The 17,286-nt window shown below is 46.6% G+C and overlaps 1 protein-coding gene across 1 annotated transcript in view; it reads right to left on the reverse strand.

Moving 5' to 3' along the window:
- SNRNP200 (small nuclear ribonucleoprotein U5 subunit 200) overlaps positions 1-17,286 on the reverse strand; it is a 31,406-nt gene that overhangs the window by 5,411 nt on the left and 8,709 nt on the right. Inside the window, exons 10-34 of the mRNA XM_084777861.1 lie at positions 16,859-16,942; positions 16,611-16,784; positions 15,810-15,947; positions 15,302-15,457; positions 14,583-14,753; positions 12,261-12,454; positions 11,939-12,062; positions 9,484-9,633; positions 8,964-9,074; positions 8,107-8,238; positions 7,755-7,943; positions 7,259-7,456; positions 6,524-6,676; positions 6,335-6,415; positions 5,997-6,080; positions 5,474-5,580; positions 5,044-5,162; positions 4,615-4,769; positions 4,333-4,522; positions 3,968-4,141; positions 2,123-2,283; positions 1,325-1,552; positions 811-1,002; positions 546-724; positions 238-389 (exon numbers count right to left, since the gene is read on the reverse strand). Coding sequence (XP_084633987.1) covers positions 238-389; positions 546-724; positions 811-1,002; positions 1,325-1,552; positions 2,123-2,283; positions 3,968-4,141; positions 4,333-4,522; positions 4,615-4,769; positions 5,044-5,162; positions 5,474-5,580; positions 5,997-6,080; positions 6,335-6,415; positions 6,524-6,676; positions 7,259-7,456; positions 7,755-7,943; positions 8,107-8,238; positions 8,964-9,074; positions 9,484-9,633; positions 11,939-12,062; positions 12,261-12,454; positions 14,583-14,753; positions 15,302-15,457; positions 15,810-15,947; positions 16,611-16,784; positions 16,859-16,942 — 3,796 coding nt within the window. The remainder of the gene's footprint in view (positions 1-237; positions 390-545; positions 725-810; positions 1,003-1,324; positions 1,553-2,122; positions 2,284-3,967; positions 4,142-4,332; positions 4,523-4,614; positions 4,770-5,043; positions 5,163-5,473; positions 5,581-5,996; positions 6,081-6,334; positions 6,416-6,523; positions 6,677-7,258; positions 7,457-7,754; positions 7,944-8,106; positions 8,239-8,963; positions 9,075-9,483; positions 9,634-11,938; positions 12,063-12,260; positions 12,455-14,582; positions 14,754-15,301; positions 15,458-15,809; positions 15,948-16,610; positions 16,785-16,858; positions 16,943-17,286) is intronic.

The following is a 17,286-nucleotide window of genomic DNA, read 5'->3' on the forward strand; positions in this document are numbered from 1 at the left end:
CAATGGCTCCCAACTCCAGAAAACCAGGTTCTGAAACAGTGCCAGCTCGTTTTCTAATCTAGCAGGCAGGGAACGTCTGCCCCAATTACATCCTAAGTGTTTTAGAGGACTCTATGATGACACACAGTAGGCTGTTGGCATTGTGAGGTGAGTACTATTCCTTAAGGCAATGGATCTGCATGCTCAGGTTTAATACACACAACTGTCACGGCTTTGGGTGTTCTGAGGTTTTCTTACCTGAGCTGAAGAGCTGCTCTACCAGGCGCCTCTCCATGGGGCTCAGCCCTTCATGTAGGTAGCCCACCCCATTTAACAGTGTTTCCTTGAGCGTGCTGTCACTCAACTTCTCCAGGTAAGGGATCAGATCCTTCTCAGTACAGTGCAAGAACCTGGGCAGAACAACAACATGCACGAGTCAGGCACTGCAGTCTGCAGTGGGCCCCAGCCTTAGTCCCTGCCCTCAGCCAGGACACCCAGGGCAGGGGCAACTTCACTGCACACGACCTGCAAGCACCCACCCATCCCAGAAACCAGTCCACACTCACCTCTGCCGCTGGATATCTGCTGCACAGGTAGTGAGGATGTCTATTGCAGTGAGGCGGGTCTGCTTGCGAGATGGGACAAAAACGATGACAGGCTTCTTGGGTGAGTGCTTGGTGATGGCATGGTACACAGGCTTGGCCATCGACAGCAGGCGAGTCTGTGTGTGGCTGATGTTGAAGCCCTGGAGACAAAGGGGCAGACACCGAGGTCACCAGACCTGGATAGCCAGGGACCCCTGAGGTCATGGAGGAATAAAGACGGTCCTACCTGGATATGCAGTTCCAAAGGGACAGGGCGCACATTAGGGTGGAAGTTGAAGGTGGAGGTGGCACTGCAGCCGAGCCAGTGAGCCACATCCTTGGCATTGGAGAGTGAAGAGCTCAGTGCCACAATGCGAATGGGCCGCTCAATCTGGGAGGAAATGTAGCGCATCCGGGAGCAGATCACTTCCAAGACAGGCTGGGAAAAAAAGGAGGAGTCATTCCAAGTGCAGGTTTCCCGATCTATGCCTGAGCTTCCCTCTGTGAACCGCTTCTGCCAGCCCCAATCACAGGCTCTCTTGTCTGTGGTTCCCATGCCCCAAAGAGACGACCTTTACTAAGCAACATTATTTTCTAAGAAAGAAAGAAAGAAAAAAAAAAAAGCAAGCAGACAAACCTCAGGCCACCCTTTTGGAATTAAGACAATGGGCAGAAATCTTTGTGGAGACCCTCGTCCCCGGCTTCAGGCCCAGTATAACTGGTGGGTCCCAACCCTCCTCTCTGCTGCAAGCCAAGCATACCCCATTCTCGCCCCCAATAAGGTGGACTTCATCCACCACAAAGAGGTTTATGTTCTGGACGTTCTTGCGCTGCTTCCACCTCCTGGAGAGGATGTCCCACTTCTCTGGGGTGCTGATGATGATGTTGCCTTTGCCCAGAAGCTTCAGGTCTGTGCTGGTCTCCCCTGTCAGCAGCACCACCTTTTTGTTGAGCCTGTCCTGAAATTTCTCATACCAGTCCATGTACACCTGAAAGGCAGGGGAAGGAGACGTAAGAACAGCAAGCCATACCTGCATCTCTTACTTGCTAGGAGAACTAAGATGCTACAGAGAACTGCTGTGAGACCTTACACTACTTTTTTTGTTTTGAGATGGGGGTCCAGGCTGACCTCAAACTTTTTTTTTTTTTTTTAACCTCAAACTTCTTGTGGGTTAAAGCAAAGCTCTTGTGTCAGCCTCCTACGCAGCTGGGATGACAATTACATACCACCATACTCTATTCATGATATTTATTTGATCCACACCAGTTTTTAAACGACAGGGAAGCATTTCTTTAAGAAATGATAACGTGAGTGGGCAGTGGTGGCGCACGCCTTTAATCCCAGCACTCAGGAGACAGGTGGATCTCTTGAGGTTGAGGCCAGCCTGGTCTACAGAACAACACTAGCCCAGCCAGGCCTACACAGAAACCCTGTCTTCAAACAAACAAACAAACAAACAATAATGAAAGAAATGAAAATGCCGATGAGAAAACCTTCATCTAGAGGCACAGATGGAATGGCTTCCAGGATGTTCATAGCCCCACAGCACAGTACACACCTGTTCTGCCAGAGCCTCCATGGGGGTAATGTAGACACACCGTCCCTCAGAATTCTGTAGTAGCATCCGCAGGATGGCAAACTCTGCACAGATGGTCTTCCCACTGCCCGTGGGGGCCCCCACAAACACGTTATCATCACTGTTGTACACGGTATTAAACACTGGAAACCAAAAGGTGTGGAGTAAACACAGGGGTGGAAGAGTGAAACAGACCATTCATCAAGATTATGAACATCATGGGACACAAAGCCAACCAGCTATATAGTACAAAGGAGGCCTGGAACACTGGCCTGGCTGGCTGTGTCTCACAATACTTTCTCCTGCAAAGCAGGAAAGAAAAAGGCCAAGACCAAGTTCATGTATCTTGAATATTTATAGAAAGAAAGAACAAAGAAATCGAGCATCTTTTCCTCTCAAGGACCATGACACAGAACAAAAAAAAGACAAGACACTTTCTCTGCTCCATCAGTAGGTCTCCTATATTTTCTAGAAATAGTAAAATACAGAAGGTAAGCCTTAGCCAGGCATGATTGCTCATGCCTTTAATCCCAGCACTCAGAAAGCAGAGGCAGGCGGATCGCTGTGAGTTCGAGGCCTGCCTGGTCTACAAAGCCAGTCTAGGACAGGCAAGGCTACACAGAGAAACCCTGTCTTGAAAAAAAAACAAAAACAAAAACAGAAGGTGAGCCTTGGCATCAAGACTTCGCTAATAGGCCAGAGAGATAGTTCAAAGGTTAAGAGCACTGTCTGCTCTTCCAAAGGTCCTGAGTTCAATTCTCAGCAACCACATGGTGGCTCACAACCATCTATGAGATATGGTGTCCTCTGGTGGGCAGGCACACATTCAGGCAGAACATTGTGTACAAAACAAATATTTTTTGTTTTGTTTTTTGTTTTTTTCAGACAGGGTTTCTCTGTGTAGCCTTGGCTGTCCTAGAACTCGCTCTGTAGACCAGGCTGGCCTCGAACTCACAGAGATCCACCTGCCTCTGCCTCCTGAGTGCTGGGATTAAAGGCGTGCGCCACCACCGCCCAGCTATACATAAATCTTTTTTAAAAAAGAAAAAGAAAAAAAGACTTGGCTAAAAACCCAAGCTCAGTTATTGGTTTAATTAGGGCTCCTTCCTACACCTCAGTTCCGTCATCATGCAATGCAAAATTAACTGTGGCACCAAGCAGTAACCCTTTCTAAGGGCTGGTGGAAGAGGAGAGAAAACACTGGTCCTGTGCTCAGCCAAGTACTTAGAACACAACGCCTGCTCTGGGAACAGTCACTGTAATGATGGAGTGAGGTATCCATCAAGTCACACTCTGGCTCAACACTGAGCAAGCATCAGCACCTGGAGCAGGAGGAACGACAACACACCAAGGGAAGACCTTCCTCTTCTGACCCTCCTCAGGGGGATATGCAGAGCAGCAAAGCAAATCTAACATTGAGTAAAGATTTCTAGAAGAAAACCGTTCTGGCAGGCCCCCGCAGGCTGATGCACTCCTTTAATGCCAGCACTTGGGAGGGAGGCAGATAAGTCTCTGTGCGTTAAGAGGCCAGGCTGGTCTACAGAGCAAGTTCCAGGATAGCTAGGGCTACAGGGTTACACAGGGAAACCCTGTCTCAAAAACCCAAACGAAACAAAACCCAAACAACCAATCAAACAACAACAAAAATAGCATGCAGAGAAGCGGGGCAGTGGTGGTGCACACCTTTAATCACAGCACTTGGAAGGCAGAGGCAGGCAGATCTCTATTGAGTCCAGCCTGGTCTACAGAGTGAGTTCCAGTACAGCCAGGGCTGTTATGCAGAAAAGGCACACATGGGAACCAAGTATCTGAGACTCAAACACCTACCTTGAGTCTGGATGGGATTGAAGAAAGGAAATTTATCTTGGTAAAGGCTCTCAAAAGCACTGTTTCTTAGAGCAGATACAGGCAATGGCTGCAGGTCCAACAATTCAGTCGGAGGTGGATACTTCTCTGGTAGGATCAGGTGCCGGAAGGAGACAGGCAGCTGGGTCTCACAAGCTGTCAGGAAAGAAATGGAAGGCTAGGAAGCAACCCTCTAGCAGACCTCCAAAGCCCCACCCACGATTACTAGAGACTTTACATTGTGTCTATGTCACTCTTTGAACAGAGGCAAAGCTTTGACAAAGCAAGAAGCCCTCTACCATCCTTGGAAGCTATGTTCCTAGGGGGCACGGAGAGGAGACACTCACAGAGCCAGCGATCAGACACCACTCGGATGAAGTACTGAGGGGGCAGTGGTTCGAAGACTGGTACAAAGAATGTGATGAGGTGCTCATCCTGGGCATACTTGGCCTTCAGTAGAAAATATTCGTGGTGTAGAATCACCTCGCTATCCACATCCTCTACTAGAATCCAAAATGCCTCTGATGAGCCATGGACCTGCCAACCCAAGCATGGTCAAAATAAGAATAAGCCAGTGAGAGGACTCAACAACTCCAACTCCACCCATCTGACCTTTAACAAAGCCTTGCCTTTTCATCCCACTGGAAATCTGGGGTGATAGTCAGCTCTACTTTCAGGGTAGAACGTGTAATAGGCTGCAGGTGCACTGACAATTCCAACTTGGGGAAAAGATGGACATACTTGTGGATGGTCTTCCCCATCTTCGGCATTCGTATAAGCTCACCTATGAGGAATAAGAGCATTGGGGCTGTTGTCTAGCCAGCCTAGCAAGTCTGCAATCAGGGCTCAAGGGCAACTGTGGGAAAGGAGCAGTGGACAGGTTCCCCACTTCAGCCTCAGTAGAGTACTAACAGTTCAAAGTCCTGAGTCTGAGAGTGAGCTTGTACAACAGTAGGTTGTAAGCACAGGTAGCTGTGCCCAGGGCCTAGGAACTGGGGAGTAGGAGGCTGGCAGAGACATGTGCCTGGGATGCAGGACAGGACAGGAACTGCACACACCTATCTCATTATGATTCAAGTCATACAGCCGCTCAAAGGGGAAGTTTTTCTTCTCAATCTTCTTCACTACTTCCTCAGGAAGTTTACGGAACTGGCGAAGAGGACACATGGACTGCCACCTATTCAGAAAGGACAGAAAGCTGGTTCATCCTTTCTGTAGGGCTGGGAACAAACTGCCTTCATCACAGCTTCCAACAGTTTGAAATAAGCACACCACAGATCCTATCTTTAGAGGAAGATGTCTGAAACTGCCAGCAGAAAGACCAGAGAGCCAAGACCAGCTGTTGCTCCCCCAGCCCTATATTCCAGAAGGCCCTTCCACCTCCCAACCTTCACCCAGGTTCAAGGCACATCTCAGCCACCCAGACTGAACATCAGATGCACTGAGGACCAAATTTAGTGACCAGCCTCTAGCTCACTGAGCACTTACATGCGTTTGTCAATCATCTTGCAGAGATTCAGGGTCTTATCTGTAAGCTGTGCCCAACCTCGGTTCAGGACAATTTCAAAGATTGCACGCATCAAGCGACCAGCTGACTGCAGAAAGACAAGTATTCCCACTGAGAAATCTCCATAGCCTGCCTACCACAGTCTGATGATCTCAAGATCTGATGCAATCACTCATACCAATTCAAAAACAAAAGTTTCTCTGTCTCCTACCCTTTCAGGTTAAGACTAATTAATATTTTCTTGAACACTACAACTACAGAGGGAAATCATCTCTCTTGGAGAAAGTGACATGCCCAGGGGATCTTTCTCTACAAGGTCCTACAGAGAAAAACCCCCTTCATCATCTAGCACTTCATAAGGACGGCCCCTCCCACATGCTCAAGGTCAGCACAGCAAAGTGGTGAACTGCATTAGCAGTGTCAGGCCTCCTTTCCTCAAGGAAGGCAGCACAGAGGGCACAGGAAGTATGTGGACTCTGCTCATCACTCGGCGCAACTCCTCACCTGTGTCACGTACACCATGTCAGCCATCAGCGCAAAGCCTTCCAGTTTCAGCTGTGAGATGAAGGCTTGGAGAAGCACATTGATCTGCAAAGAAGCAGGGGCAGCTAGCAAAGGCAACTACTGACTAGTTCAAGAAATTATTTGCACTTCTGCCCTGGGCACATGTTCCAGAAAGGATCTGCCACAGTTCCTCATTTACGCGTTAACTAATTAGCATGCCATATAAAGCATATGCGAGGAGGAAGTAGAGTAAAAAAGTTGGGGAATAGAATGAACTGTGCATGTTACCATGTATGAAATCAAGTTCAAAATTCCTCTGAAAGTGAAGACATGCTCACCTTAGCACTGGGTTCTTCGATGCTCTCCTTCACAGGGATGGGCACCCTCTCCAGCAACTTCTGCAGCTCCAGTTTCTCCTCCTGTCTCAAGGAAAGACAGGTCATGGAAAATCCACAGGGCAAGGGTCAAGTAAGGAAGTAACCTAGCAGTGGGTCCCAACTGCTGTCCGGGCACACTCCTAAGCTCACCTCTCTTACAGTGATGTTCTTGAACTCCGAGGACAAGGAGAACACTCGGAAAAGCTCAATCTCACTCAGAGTAGGCTTCAGCAGCTGGTTGTAGGTCTGCACAGTATCATTGGTGATATAGTAGTGACTAGCTATCCGGCCAAGTTCTGTCACCTAGAAAGAAGGAAGACTCAGGACAAGGCTGACCAGTGATCAGCCCAAGCTTCTAATATCGAGTGACTGTCCTGAGAGGACAAGTGGATGAACTCCTTGTGGTACAACTGCCTGACCAATACAAGCAACACAGGACAAAAAGACGGCTCAGCAACCTGACCTATGGAGAACTGATGCTCACATAAACCAAAAGGCCAAATGACCTAACTCAACTCAAACTCTGAAAACTAAAAACTTTGAGACAAGGTTTCTCTGTGTAGCCTTGGCATGGTTCACACCTTTAATCCCAGAACTTGGGAGGAAGAGGCAGGTGTATCGCTATGAGTTCGAGGTGAGCACAGTCTACAAATCAAGTCCAGGACAGCCAAGGCTACACGGAGAAACTCTGTCTCAAAAAAAACCAAAAAAAAAAAAAAAAAAAAACCAAAAAAACAAAAAAGAAAAGAAACAAAGAAAGAAAGAATGCTCATAGCTCAAAGGGCACAGTTTAATCCCCAATCTAGACAACAGGTTAGACAGGCAATACATAAATCAAGGCCTAAACTTTTGCTAAAACTTTCTGAAAAATCACATGATAATCACCTGAAAATTGCCTGTCTTCTTGTCATACTTAACCAGATTGTTCTTGTCCAGCATCAAGGCAGCAGTGTGAACAAGATCTAGTCGTCGCTGGTCCAGCAAGGGGTCTCCCTTGAGGTCATCGTGAGAGATGCCATAGAGGGTTGGGGACCGGAGCATTCGGATGTATAAGTAGGCATAGCCCAGCCAGTTCACTGCATCCTGCAAGACAAGCTGCTAATGTCCAAAGAGAAGCCGCAGATCGCTTGGACACTAGTTCTCAAGCACAAGGACAAACACAGCAGTGTCCTCTGGGGGTCTTCAGTATTTCAATTAAAAAACCTTTGCAAGCACCTTACACATAAAAGCAACTATCTGCCACAAAGAAGCTTGCCCTGCATGAGATGTGATCCAGAGCTCGAGACTGCTGGCCTTCAACACCCTCACAAAAGGCATACCACTCCAAGTCTCTCAAGGCACTGAGAAAAACGCAAAGCTCCAAGGACAATGCCTTCCCTACCTTTGCGTTCTGGACATTCCCCAGCACAATTTCCGCATTGAGCATGTCAGGCAGCTTTGATACCATCTGGCTCTCAATAGGAAGTTGCTGGTTGAGAAGGGAGAGGTAGTATTGAAGTTCCCCATGCGATGTGATGAGTATGCCTTCACCCTTGGTGTCATACTGAGGTCGTCCGGCACGGCCCAGCATCTACGTCAGAAGCAATGAAAGAAGATGTTATAGCAGAGCTTTTGGGTTTGACTCAAGGAATCTATACACTTAGAATTTGGCCTTGATCTGCCACCTTTGCAACATCTTTGCACTCCAGGCACAGGATGCCCAGCCCACTGGGAATCACCTCAGAGGCTCTTACCTGCAGAATATCCAGTGCTCCCAGCTCTGTCCAGCGCCCCTTCTCTGGGCTGTACACTTGGGTACCTTTGATGATGACGGTATGTGCAGGGAGATTTACACCCCAAGCCAGAGTTGCTGTGGAAACTAAAACCTGCAGAGGTAAAGGAGGGTAATGAGGGCAACATAAACCACCACAGCAGGGCCGCATCCCTGGCTCATCTGGCTTCTGAACTAACTGGAGGCAGGAGTGGATGTGTGTCTCAGTACTCAATGTGACAACAGAACAAAAAGGAAAGTCTCCTCAATCCCTTATATATTTGGAAATTAACATAGCAAGGTTCCTGAGACACTTATATGTCAGAAGCTTAAGCTTGTATTAATCAACTTATAATTATAAAACATTTGAAATCTGCCATTCTAGAGAGGAAAAGAATGTGGTCTCGACCCTGTGAATTACAGTGTAGAGGTCTATGAAGCATCCATCTTCCCTCATGCAGTATATGGAGGGCTGGGCGAGACAGCATAACCATCCCAAGCTTCCAGCCTGGGCTAGCTCAGCCAGATATCAAAAAGTCTAGGGATGAGAGTGGGTCAGTGGTTGGTGCTGCTCCAGCATGTACTACTCTCACAGAGGACTGGGCTTCAAGTCCCAGAACCCACACCCTGCTCACAACAATATGTAACTCCAGTGCCAGGGGATCTAGTCCCCTCTTCTGGCCTCTGAGAGCCCCTGTATGAATGTGGGCCACATAAACTCATGCAAACCACACACATACATATAAAAATAAATGAATCTTAAAAAGAAAATGGCTAAGGACCGCACTCAGGGCAGAGCTACTGACATCAGCTGCTCCAACTAGGTTTGCTCCTCTTTACCTGAATATGCTTGTCAGCAAAAAGATCTTCTACAAGTGTTCGGTCAACTCTGGTCATGCCTGCATGATGAATAGCAAAGCCATAGGGCAAAAGATCCTTCAGCTCCAAGTTCTATGAACAAAATAAACAACAAAAACACAGAGTGAGGCCAGCCTCTCTGTGGGACTCCTCCAGGACCAAAGGAAACCTTTCCACAGGAACCCCAAGAACCACACAGTCCCTTTTACAAAAATGTATGTACTTGTGTTTGTATATATGCCTACATGTAGCACGTGTGTGGAGGTCAGAGAACCTGTGGAGTTAGTTCTGTTCTTCCACTGAGTGGGTCCTAGAGACTGAACTCAGGCCATCAGGCTTGGCAACAGGCACCTGTGTCTGCCGAATCATCTCCCAGGGCCCAGACAATTACTTTTAATCTTTCTGAAACAGCAGCACTCAGTGCATATGGTCCCAAAGGAATCTATCCAGCAATATGGAAGCAGTCACCAAGCAGGAGCCAGAGACAAGGGCCCTTTCTTACCTTGCACTGTTCTGCTTCTGTACGAAGGACTTCGGTAGAGGCAGAACCCTCTCGAAGAAACAGACCCAAGGTGTCCTTCTCCAGGCACATGTCACGGATTGCCCTAGCTGTCTTCCCAGTTTCTTTTCGAGAATGGACAAACACCAGCACCTAAGGAGAATCAGGCTAAAGCTAAAAGATGCATCTTCAGCAGCTCCTCTCATAGCACCAGCTTCAAGAAGCAGAGGCCGCTGCCCTAGACCAGAAGCCATGGTTTAGGACTGACAGGACCCACATGGAAGCTGGGCGTGGTGGCACTCAGGAGGCAGAGGCAGGCAGATCACTGTGAGTTCGAGGCCAGCCTGGTCTACAAAGCGAGTCTAGGACAGCCAAGGCTATACAGAGAAACCCTGTCTTGGAAAAAAAAAAAAATACAGTCCTCCTAAGATTTAGTGTCCTGAAGCCATCCCTTGTCATAGAAACTCCAGAGCTTTTTATAAGAAAAAGAACTGCATAACCTCTTACCTCCTGCTTTATTTAACATGCTAACTTCTGTTCAACTAGAAAATAATTTTATTTTTTATTTTTTATTTTTATTTTTTGAGACAGGGTTTCTCTGTCTACACAGATCTGTCCTGGACTCACTTTGTAGAACAGGCTGGCCTCAAACTCACTGATTTTCCTGGATCTGCAATTAAATTTTTTTATCAAAGTAATTTCCAAATAAAATGAAAATATTTAAGTAAATAAGTAAAAATATTTGACGGGAGGTGAAGGTCCATGCCTATAGTCCCAGCACTCAGGAGGCAGGGGCAGGTGGAGCTCTGTGAGTTCAAGGACAGGATCTCTACAAGTTCCAGAACAGTCAGGGCTACACAGAAAAACCCTGTTTCAAAAGCTTTAAAAAAAGAAAAGAAAAAGAAAAAGAAAAAAGCTATCACCGAGACAAGATTTCACTATGTATGCATCCCTGGCTAGGCTAGAGCTCAAAGAGCTGGGATTTGACGCATGTACCAATATGCCCCCTAATTTGTTTTAATAATTTTTTTTTAGAGGGAGTATTTTGGAGACAGGGTTTCTCTATGTAGCCTTCGCTGTCCTGGACTCTCTTTGTAGACTAGGCTAGCCTCAAACTCACAAAGATCCACTTGCCTCCCGATTGCTGGGAATAATTTATTTGTGTGTATGTGTGCGTGTGTGTGCGTGCGCGCGCGTGCATGTGTGTGTGTATTGCATGCCACAGCACACCTATAGAGGTCAGAGTAGTGATTGGTTCTCTCCTTCCAATAACTATGTTATGGGCATCAAATCCAAGTCACTATTCTTGGAGGCAAGCACCACAACCTGCAAAGCCATCTCCTGGCCTGCTTTCACTAGGTTTTAATTTTCAGCTTTAGTCTTGCTACCTTATAGACACACTGATTTTCTAGTTCCGTCAATTTGGGGAAAGGGAGTATTAATTATAAAATTATTACAGGACTATTCAAATTATGTTTCATCTAGGCTTCAGTAATAGTTTTCAGGAAATGATCTGTTACCAGTTTATTTATTTACTCTTCATTTTTGTTTATGTGCATGAATGTTTTGTATACATATATCTGTTAACCATGTATGTGCCTGATGTCCAGAGGCCAGGAGAAGTCAGATCACCTGGAAATGGAGTTAACAAAATGTTCTGAGTTTCCCTGTGGGTGCTAAGAATGGAACTTGGAGCTGGGCAGTGGTGGCGCAAGCCTTTAATCCCAACACTCGGGAGGTAGAGGCAGGCGGATCTCTGTGACTTCGAGACCTGATCTACAAAATGAGTCCAGGACAGCCAGGCTACACACAGACAAACCCTGTCTGGAAAAACAAAACAAAACAAAAAATTTAAAAAAAAGAATGGAACTTGGATCCTTTGCAAAAATAGCCAGTGCTCTTAACCACTGAGCCATCTATCTCTCCAGCCCATATGTTGGCCAGTTTGAGTGCAGACTTGCTCACAGTATTGCATATTCTATTTATGCAGTGATGGACTGAACCCAGGGCTCACACATACGATGCATCTGCTATACCACTGAGTTCCATCCCCAGTCCCCAGTCTTTTTTGGGGGTGATGGGTGGTAGTGCAGTGTCACTGTATAGCCCAAGCTGGCCTGATCCTCCTGCCTCAGCCTCATAGGCTGTGGTCTGTGGTATTAGAGGCCTGTGCTGACTCTCCTAGCTCTTCGTCTCTCTCTCTTTTTTTTTTTTTTTATGTATATAGTGCTCTGCCTGCATGCTACCATGTGATTGCTGGGAATTGAAGTCAGGACCTTTGGAAGAGTAGTCAGTGCTCTTAACCTCTGTGCCATCTCTCCAGCCTCCTCCTCAGCATCTTTTAAAGCTAGTTCGGTAGTAATAATTCATGCATTTGTAATTATTGGTGATTCACGCTGTTACCTTGTCAATTTGGCTTATGTCAAAAATGGAAAAGGTTCAAGGACCATTAACACACCTGATTTTTTCCAGCATGTTCCATGATTTTCTCATAGACTATTTCATTCATGATCTGGAAACGTTTGATAGCCTTTTTCTCTGTGATGCCCACATAGGTCTGCTCCAAAGGCACTGGGCGGAAGCTAGAAGTTCAACAGTTAGACAAATGAGATTTCTGGCAGAGAATACTGTAGGGAAACACTATCTTTCCATTGACCTAGAAACAATAATGCTTTTAAAAATACACACAGAAACCCTAAAACTCATTTAGTGTGCTTCTTAGAAAAGGGAAGGGGACAGGAAAGCTGCCTTGGTCACAAGTCTCTAGTCTCTTCTTATACCTGTTGTCAAAGTAGAAGAGGCCCTTGGCAGGGTCAACACGAAGAAAGGTGGCCACATCTTCATAGTTGGGTAGTGTAGCGCTGAGCCCAATGAGCCGGACATCTTCTTGGGTCATCTCAATGTTTCGGATGGCCCTGGCCACCAAAGCTTCTAAGACAGGACCTCTGTCATCATGCAGAAGATGGATCTCATCCTAAGGAACAGAAAGACACAAACTTTACCAGAGATATAGCCTCCTCCCTTGAGACTAGTCTGCTGTAAAAGTATATAGTCTAAGATACCGAATGAAGGCAAGAAAGGGAGCCTCAAGCCAAAAGGTCCTGAAGAGCAAAGGCAGGTTTTAGTAGGAATGAACATTGAATGCATCCGCTGTGACACTTGTGAGTCCTCCACTTTACCATAAGTCTCCGTACAAATCTATGACGGTTCTGACCAGCTTATATCAAACAAGCCCCCACTTTTGGGCAGGTCTCCTCATCAGGATCAAACTATCAGGCTTCACTTATAGTAAGTTTACATTGCCAACAGCAGCGCTTCTCAGGTGAAATGGAACTAAAGGGTGTGGGCAGGCCGGGGACTCAGCACTGCCGGGGAAGAGCTGTGTGGGTGCTTGTAGGAGGGGCATGGAGCAGCAAGGCTCTAGAGAAGGGGTTAGCACACCTTTCTTAAAGGGCTGGCCATACAGTACCCCACATGCAATACTGTAGCTTGTGAGCCTTATACTTATACCCTTGTTACAAATACTTAAGAGAAGCTATAACAGTACATAAACCAATCTGTATGACTGTGTTTTGCAAACTCCCATTGAACACAAAATATGAACTACTTTCTTGCTTTCTTAGACACCTTAACGAATCAATGCTCAGAGGCCAGTGAAATGGCTCAATAGGTAAAGGCACTTTGCTGCTAACCCTGATGGCTTGAGTTTGATTCCTACAACATGCAAGGTAGAAGTTGTCCCCCTGCCCCTACCCAACGCACTGTACAATGTCACAGAAAATAAACAATGCACTTTAAAAAATTCTACGTAAATGGAATGCAGTGTCCTAATTCCTTACTTTTCCTTTGTGATACTGTATTATTTATAAAGAAACATTTTCAATGTTCTTGGAAGAACAGAATTATTTTTGTATGTTTCCATTTGATTAGAAATATTTCAGATTTGCTGCGTGGTGGTGATGCATGCCTTTAATCCCAGCACCCAGAGGCAGAGGCACGTAAATCTTTGTGAGTTCAGGCCAGCCTGGTCTACAAAGTGAGTTCCAGGGCAGTCAGAGGTGTTAACACAGACAAATTTTGTCTCCAAAAACCAAACCAAACCAAACCAAACCAAAACCAACCAAACAAAAAGATATAAAGAGCTATGAGACACATGGCAAACTTCATGCACTGACTGAGAAGCTTCTGTTACATGCAGGTTTAAGGGCTTTTTTTTTTTTTTAAAGATTTATTTATTTATTATGTACACTATGTTCTGCCTACATGTACACCTGCATTCCAGAAGAGGGCACCAGATCTCATTATAGATGGTTATGAGCCACCATGTGGTTGCTGGGGATTAAACTCAGGACGTTTGGAAGGGCCAGGGCCATCTGAGCCACCTCTCCAGGCCCAGGTTCAGGTTTAATGGCAACAGTAAAGCTCACAATGGCTCTTAAGAAGGGAAGCACATATAGAAAGGCCTTAAGGAACAGAACTGGTAAAGACAACAGCTCCTCCCTTATCAGAACACAGTCCAAGAACATATTCATGTGAGAATTCTGAATGCTTGTAAGAAAATAAGACAAGAGCCTTATGACCTCAGTTTCTCCAAAAACATGAAACTGGAGCCGGGCATGGTGGGACACACCTTTAATCCCAGCACTTGGGAGGCAGAGGCAGGCAGATCTCTCTGAGTTCGAGCCCAGCCTAGTCTACAAAGTGAGTCCAGGACAGCCAAGGCTACACAGAGAAACCCTGTCTCAAAAAACAACAATCAAACAAACAAAAAATCCCATGAAACTCTTCTTGGAATGTTTTTGTGCTCCTCCCAGATATAATGGTTAGAAATGAATTTATGGCAATGGTTGTTATTCAGCTGCTTCTATGGGAAAATGTTTCTGCCACATGCGGCTTGTCCTTGTGATTGAGCGCCCTACTCATGTGCTCCTTCTTAACCCTAGAGTATAAATTTCCTGATGCTCAGAACAAAGCTGGCTACAACATGAGACTTTAGTTTGCCTCTTATCTAGGGCACGCTCTCCCAGGTTCACAGTGTCCACTAGAGTGGCAAACTCCCTGACCACAACTGGTCTCTCCTTCCCACTACTCTCCCCACTCACCAAGACAATGAGCCGCACCAGCTGGGTATAGGTCCGCTCCCCACCCTTGCGTGTGATAATGTCCCACTTCTCAGGGGTGCAGACGATGATCTGTGTGGCACTGATTTCTTCCTTGCACAGCTGGTGATCCCCAGTCAGCTCAGCAACAGTAATGCCATATGTGGCCAGGCGCTGGGGAAAGAAAGGACCATCAACAATAATGAGAGATGCGGCTGGAGGTGCAGCCCAGTGGCAGGGAGCTTGTCTACGTGTGCAAAGTCTGGTAGAGGGAGCTGGAAGGAACTAGCAGCAAGTTCCTGTGCTGGAGACTAGGAAAAGTTAAGTATCTGGTTAATCAGGAAAGACAAACAAAATTACTTCAATTTCACTCAGGCAAACAAGGCAAAAGATCTGTAGGAGCCCTACAAGACGCAGGAAAGTGATCACACTGGGAAGTGGACCTGGAGTAACAACCCACAAGCCATCAAGCATAGTCATGTGCCAGGAATCCTGTAAGATGCAATGACTCCAAAACCACTATGGACATGATCTAAGAAAAATGGAGTCTGGGTAAGAGAGGCCACGACATTTTTGTTTCAGAAATTACTTGGGTCAAGTTCTACCTTGGAAATGGCAAGAAACATACAGAGATTCCCTAACAAAAGAAGCAGTGATACATAGGCCTCTCCCCACTACATGGAGAGCTGCAGCCAGCATCCTCAGGAGAAGTTATGACTTACCTTGCCAAAACTGCCCACCATCTCCTGCACCAAGGACCGCATAGGAGCTATGTAGATGATCTTGAAGTCATCCACATTGATAGTGCCATCCATGTTGATGTGTTTCCCTATCTCTCGGAGCATACACATCAGGGCCACGTTGGTTTTCCCAGCACCCTAGAGATGGGTCAGAGATAAGGCCTGTTCATCTACATATGGCTACTGCCCTGACTATCATGGGCCCCATGGAACCGGCCCCAGCGGACCTTCCATCACAGAATAGACAATAGCCACAGGTGGTGTGCCACATGTCATACTTCAGAGGAGAGGTGGGTAGATCTATGTGAGTTTAAGGGCAGATCGGTCTACACCGTGAGTTCTGGGACAGCCAGGGCTACATGGAGAGACCTTGCCTCAAAAAAAAACCAAAAACAAAAATACCATAAAGAATATGGCCTGGTGAAAAGATTAAGATTCAACTTGCCACCAAAACATTCCAGGAGAGAGGAGCAGGCAAGCCAGTACTTACAGTCGGAGCACATAGCAGCAGATTCTCATCTGTCTCCAGGGCAGCACGGTAGAGTTTACTTTGGATCCGGTTCAGTGTTTTAAAGCCCTCAAATCCCGCCTGGGCATACTTCGGCAGCTTCTCCACTGGGAGCAGTTGCTGGAGGAAGAATGTTCCGAACTTTATGCTACTGCATTCTTCAGCAGGCTGTTACAAGACTACTATGATAGCATTTTATCATTCACCATGGTTTCATTGGCTGGCAATCACCACTCATAATTTTTCTTTTTTTTTTTTTTTCTTTTGGTTTTTTGGAGACAGGGTTTCTCTGTGTAGTCCTGGCTATCCTGGACTTACTTTGTAGACCAGGCTGGCCTCAAACTCAGAGTTCCACCTGCCTCTGCCTCCCAAGTGCTGGGATTACCGGCCTGTGCCACCACACCCAGCTCATAATTTTCCATTATAAACCTGTCCAGAGAGCCAGGCGGTGGTGGTGCATGCCTTTAATCCCAGCACTCAGGAGGCAGAGGCAGGCGGATCTCTGAGAGTTCAAGGGCAGCCTGGTCTACAAAGTGAGTCCAGCACAACCAAGGCTACACAGAGAAACCCTGTCTCAAAAAACAAAAAATAAAAATAAAAAATAAAAAAACCTGTCCAGAGAGGTCATTATTGCTTCCTGGTCACAGATTGGGAAAACTCTTTGACAGTTTCCACCTCTAGAATGAACTATCCCTTGAGACCAGGTGACATTTTAGTCAATAGCTAAAAATCAAATTTGGAAAGAGGAGAAGAGCAGAGACTCAAGAAAGGCAATCCACTCACTTCTTCTGAGCCAAAGGGCTTGGGCTTCAAGGCAGGCACATGCACCTCTTCATAGCCCTTGCGCTGGCGTCGGAAAGACCCATCAGGGAGCTGGCAGCGTTTGTTGGCCATGAAGTGGCTCCCTTGGGTGAAAACAAGGTCCTCCAAATCCAGAACCTGCCGTGGAGCCAGAGCCTGGAAGAGGGAGAGCAGCATGAGGCTGAGCAGGGGTTTCCTGCCCACCACAGCTGGCAACAGCCGGCACTCACCTCTCCACCCTGGTCCAAATCCATCGTTTCCAGATCTGTGTCCATTCGGGACTGGCGGACTCGCTCTCTCCGGGACCTTTCTTCCTGCAGCACGGAGAGAGGAAAGGCACAATGATCTACATCACACTCCTGGGCGCTTGTCCCTCCCAGTCCCTTCTGGGTTGGGCTGAACTCATAGGTGCTAACTCATGTGTCCCCAAACTCAAAAACATCCCTTTATTTTGAGACCTGCAAAGACCATTAAAAAACAAAAACAAAGGAGGAAAAACAAAAACAATGAAATGCAATGTTCTGAACAGGAATGTCAGAAGTGGACAGTCTACAATGAACCAGCAAGGCTGTTATCTAAGGCATGGGAGAACGGTGTTCTGTATTAGGCAAACATGCTCTTTTCCTGGATTGTAAGAAGCAGCTCCCCATGGGGCTAG

Source organism: Acomys minous (genome assembly GCF_964271855.1).
Source record: "Acomys minous genome assembly, chromosome: 3".
Lineage (NCBI taxonomy): Eukaryota > Metazoa > Chordata > Mammalia > Rodentia > Muridae > Acomys > Acomys minous.